At 35.7% G+C, this 3423-nt stretch overlaps 1 protein-coding gene across 1 annotated transcript in view; it reads right to left on the reverse strand.

The window, feature by feature from the left end:
• Positions 1-3423, reverse strand: part of LOC106101219 (T-complex protein 1 subunit eta) — a 10546-nt gene continuing 7123 nt past the window's right edge. Inside the window, exons 9-13 of the mRNA XM_013280378.1 lie at positions 2862-2885; positions 2371-2505; positions 1625-1813; positions 881-1005; positions 1-455 (exon numbers count right to left, since the gene is read on the reverse strand). Of these exons, the coding sequence (XP_013135832.1) occupies positions 363-455; positions 881-1005; positions 1625-1813; positions 2371-2505; positions 2862-2885 (566 nt within the window). The 3' untranslated portion in view covers positions 1-362. The remainder of the gene's footprint in view (positions 456-880; positions 1006-1624; positions 1814-2370; positions 2506-2861; positions 2886-3423) is intronic.

Here is a 3423-nt window from a genome sequence, read left to right on the forward strand (position 1 = left end):
TTTAGTACATTATAATTTATTACAATATCTAAGCAACTTACTCGCTAATGTAAAAGCTGAAGAAGTCAAACATAACTTTCTTGTAAAACCAGCCGGCGTTCAACCTAGCGCACTAATTGGCACATTGTACAATAACATTGCACAATTGTAAACATTCTGTTTATAAAATCGAACAATGTGAAAGCACAAAGAAAATTGTTAGTGGAGGACATGAAAATTTAGTCATACATTTTGTATGAATTTAAATGGAAAAGCACAAAACTAGGAATATAATTCAAAATATAAAATCACTGGCTTATTCATGTTAATTGTGTCTTGTTTGTATGAATACTGTGTGAGGTGTGTGAGGTGTGTGAGGTGTGTTAGCCCATCATGGGGCGGCCCATTCCGCGGCCGGGCATCTGCGGCGGAGCCTCACTCTTCACGTTTTTAATCGTCTCATCTATAGACAGTATCTGTAACAAATAAATCAAAATAATTATTTAATTCTTAAAATTCCAGGAAACCAGTGTTTTTGAATAATTCATTCTTTAAAAAAAAAGCTCTACACTTACGACAGTCTTTAGGCTAAATATTTTCACGCTATTAAACTTAGGGAGTTAATAATTAAAAAAAGAACACCATCTGAGAAAGGGACATAAACTACAAGCTACCAACATTAAGAAAGCAAAGTTACAATGGTAATTGTAATTTTGACATTTTTAATTAAGAATTTGACAAATGTAAACAATAAAGTTTACATAATACATCAATTGTGCATTTTACAGTTAAATTTGCATGATACTCTGTGAACTATGATGTGATGTGGTGGTATGTGGTGTGATGTGATGGTATGTGGTGATATGTGGTGGTATGTGGTGTCATGGTGTCATAGTGTCACCTGTGTGGCAGCCTCGCAGGCGGCGGTGATGGCATTGATCTTGACAACCGCGGGCTCCCAGACGCAGTTCACGTAGTTGTCAGCGATGTCCTCCTTCTGGATGTCGATGCCGTACCACACGTCACCTACACACACACACACAAATGGGATATAATTTTAGTATAATTTAATATTTGAAGAATAAGTAAATAAACAATAAAAACTTTAATAAAGATTGCTTTTAAGCATTTTGCACTGTTTTTTACTGTTTTGTTGAGTTTTTAACACTGATCTGCTTTAATGACTAATGACTCGTATCTCAGAATTTAGCCATTTAAGATGCAAATGGCTAAATTCCGAAATACAAGTATTTACTTAGGATCAACATGTAATTTTTATAGACTTTGACTTGATAGATACTAATTTGTCTATTTATTTAAATGTATCGTTAGAAAAAAATGTATTTCTTGTTGTATATCGTATGTTAATGTTTGATGCGACTAATCTTAATGTATAAAGTTTTGTGTTGCAAAATTTGCATTCCAAATATACGACATAGCCATTGGTGGTGTTTCTAGTGTCTCGTGCATTGCTAGTGTCTCGTGCATCGCTAGTGTCTCGTGCATTGCTAGGTTTTCACGTATCGCTAGTGTCTTGTGCATCGCTAGTGTCTCATATATCTAGTGTCTTATGTATCTAGTGTCTCGTGCATCGCTAGTGTCTCGTGTATCTAGTGTTTCATGTATCGCTAGTGTCTCGTCTCACCGGCGTGATGCCGCTGGCGCAGCTTGTTAAGCAGTCCAGTAGCGTCGAGCCCAGCGTTGTCTGCAAGCTGTCGCGGTATCGCTTCGAAAGCGCGCGCGGCCGCCGCCACCAGCAGCTGCTCCTTGCCGGCCACGCCTTTAGAGTACTCGCGGAGGTGTTTAGATATCTCTATGTCGATTGCACCACCACCTGCAAGTAAACAGATATAGGAAACTCCACTCCACTTTGGTATTTAAATAAATCTTTTTTTCTGATAAATGACGATATCTAACAAAACCATAAAGTTTAGCATCTTCGTAGCAAATAAACTAAAAAAATATTGGTGCAATATCAAAATATCTTTCATAGTTTTTTTTCTACATTATCTTTGTTTTATGTGAAGATTTTTTTCCAATTTATTTACCCATTAAGTTTGTTAGCGTAAAAATATACAGCCTGAAGCGTTTGGTAAGTGTAGGAATTTTTATTAAAGAATTTTTCAACATATGCTGTGATTGCTGACATCTTACACCACGAATTAGTGTATTTCACTTTATACTAATATTATAAAGCGTAAAACTTTGTAATAACTGAAAAACAACTAAGCCGATTTTAAAAATTCTTTCACCGTAAGAAAGGTAATTTATCTGTGAGTAACGTAGGCTATTCTTTTCATTTCTTTATTATAGTTTTAAAATTTCACGCGAGAGGCTTTGCCAGCAAATAAATTATATTAGTATGAAAAATGTCTATTTGTGATACATTACCCGCGACAACGGCATCATTCTTGATAGTTCTGCGCACAATCATGATGGCGTCGTGCAGCGAGCGCTCCGTCTCCTCCAGGAACTGGTCTGCACCTCCTCGCAGCACCATCGTGCACGCCTTCGCAGCCGGACATCCTGCACACAACATACTTATATTAAAAACGCTTATTTATTAACAATTGCACAAATATTACAATAAATATACTGAAACTACGCTACTATTTGTGAAAAGGCAGCCTTTGCTTGAAACACTGAGAAAACATAAATGCCAAAGTTTAGATGGAAGGATTACAAAACTACTCAACATGATCGATATTTTTTTATAAATTCCGCACGAGTTCGAGGGCAAAAACTAGATTATGTAATTGAACATAAATACATTTCAATCATACTAAATTTATATTACTATATAACAACTATTCCAATACAATATTTAACAACTTGTAAAGTCTAAATTCTAAATATAATGTACTATATGTAAATTCCCTCACCCTCAGGACCATGTTTTATTCCACCTTGCATACAAAATATTATTAAAATTTGTTAAAATATGATAGTTAACAGAAAAAAAGAACTTTTATTGACTACTAAGCATTGTTATTTGAAAGCCTTTTAAAAAACTACTATTGGAACTAAAATTCCTGTACAATACACGCTTTTAACACACTTTTTCAGTGCCTTATAGATAAATCCATCCCAATTTATCTATAATACAACTTTTTTAGGTTTTTTTTATATCTTAAGATGGCAAATGGGCAAGCGACCACCTGAATACACTAAAGTGGCGAAGCGACAGCCCACAGACATTGCATTGCCTACCCTTAATCGACGGATGAGACAAACATAAAGATAATATTTCCCCTTTTTATATATCTTCATCAAATTCACTTTCCCTTTCTTTAAAAGTGGAAAGACTAAATTGAGGCCTCCAGCACGCACATTCATCAGACTCTAACAGTGGTAGAGCCCGCTTTAATATCTCACAAATGTGTCGGCTCGCCCCCAGCAATACCACGACCACACAGAAGATAGGCGTGAAATGGAAGAAATTCC

Source organism: Papilio polytes, unplaced genomic scaffold (genome assembly GCF_000836215.1).
Source record: "Papilio polytes unplaced genomic scaffold, Ppol_1.0 DF824002.1, whole genome shotgun sequence".
NCBI classification, from domain to species: Eukaryota; Metazoa; Arthropoda; class Insecta; order Lepidoptera; family Papilionidae; genus Papilio; species Papilio polytes.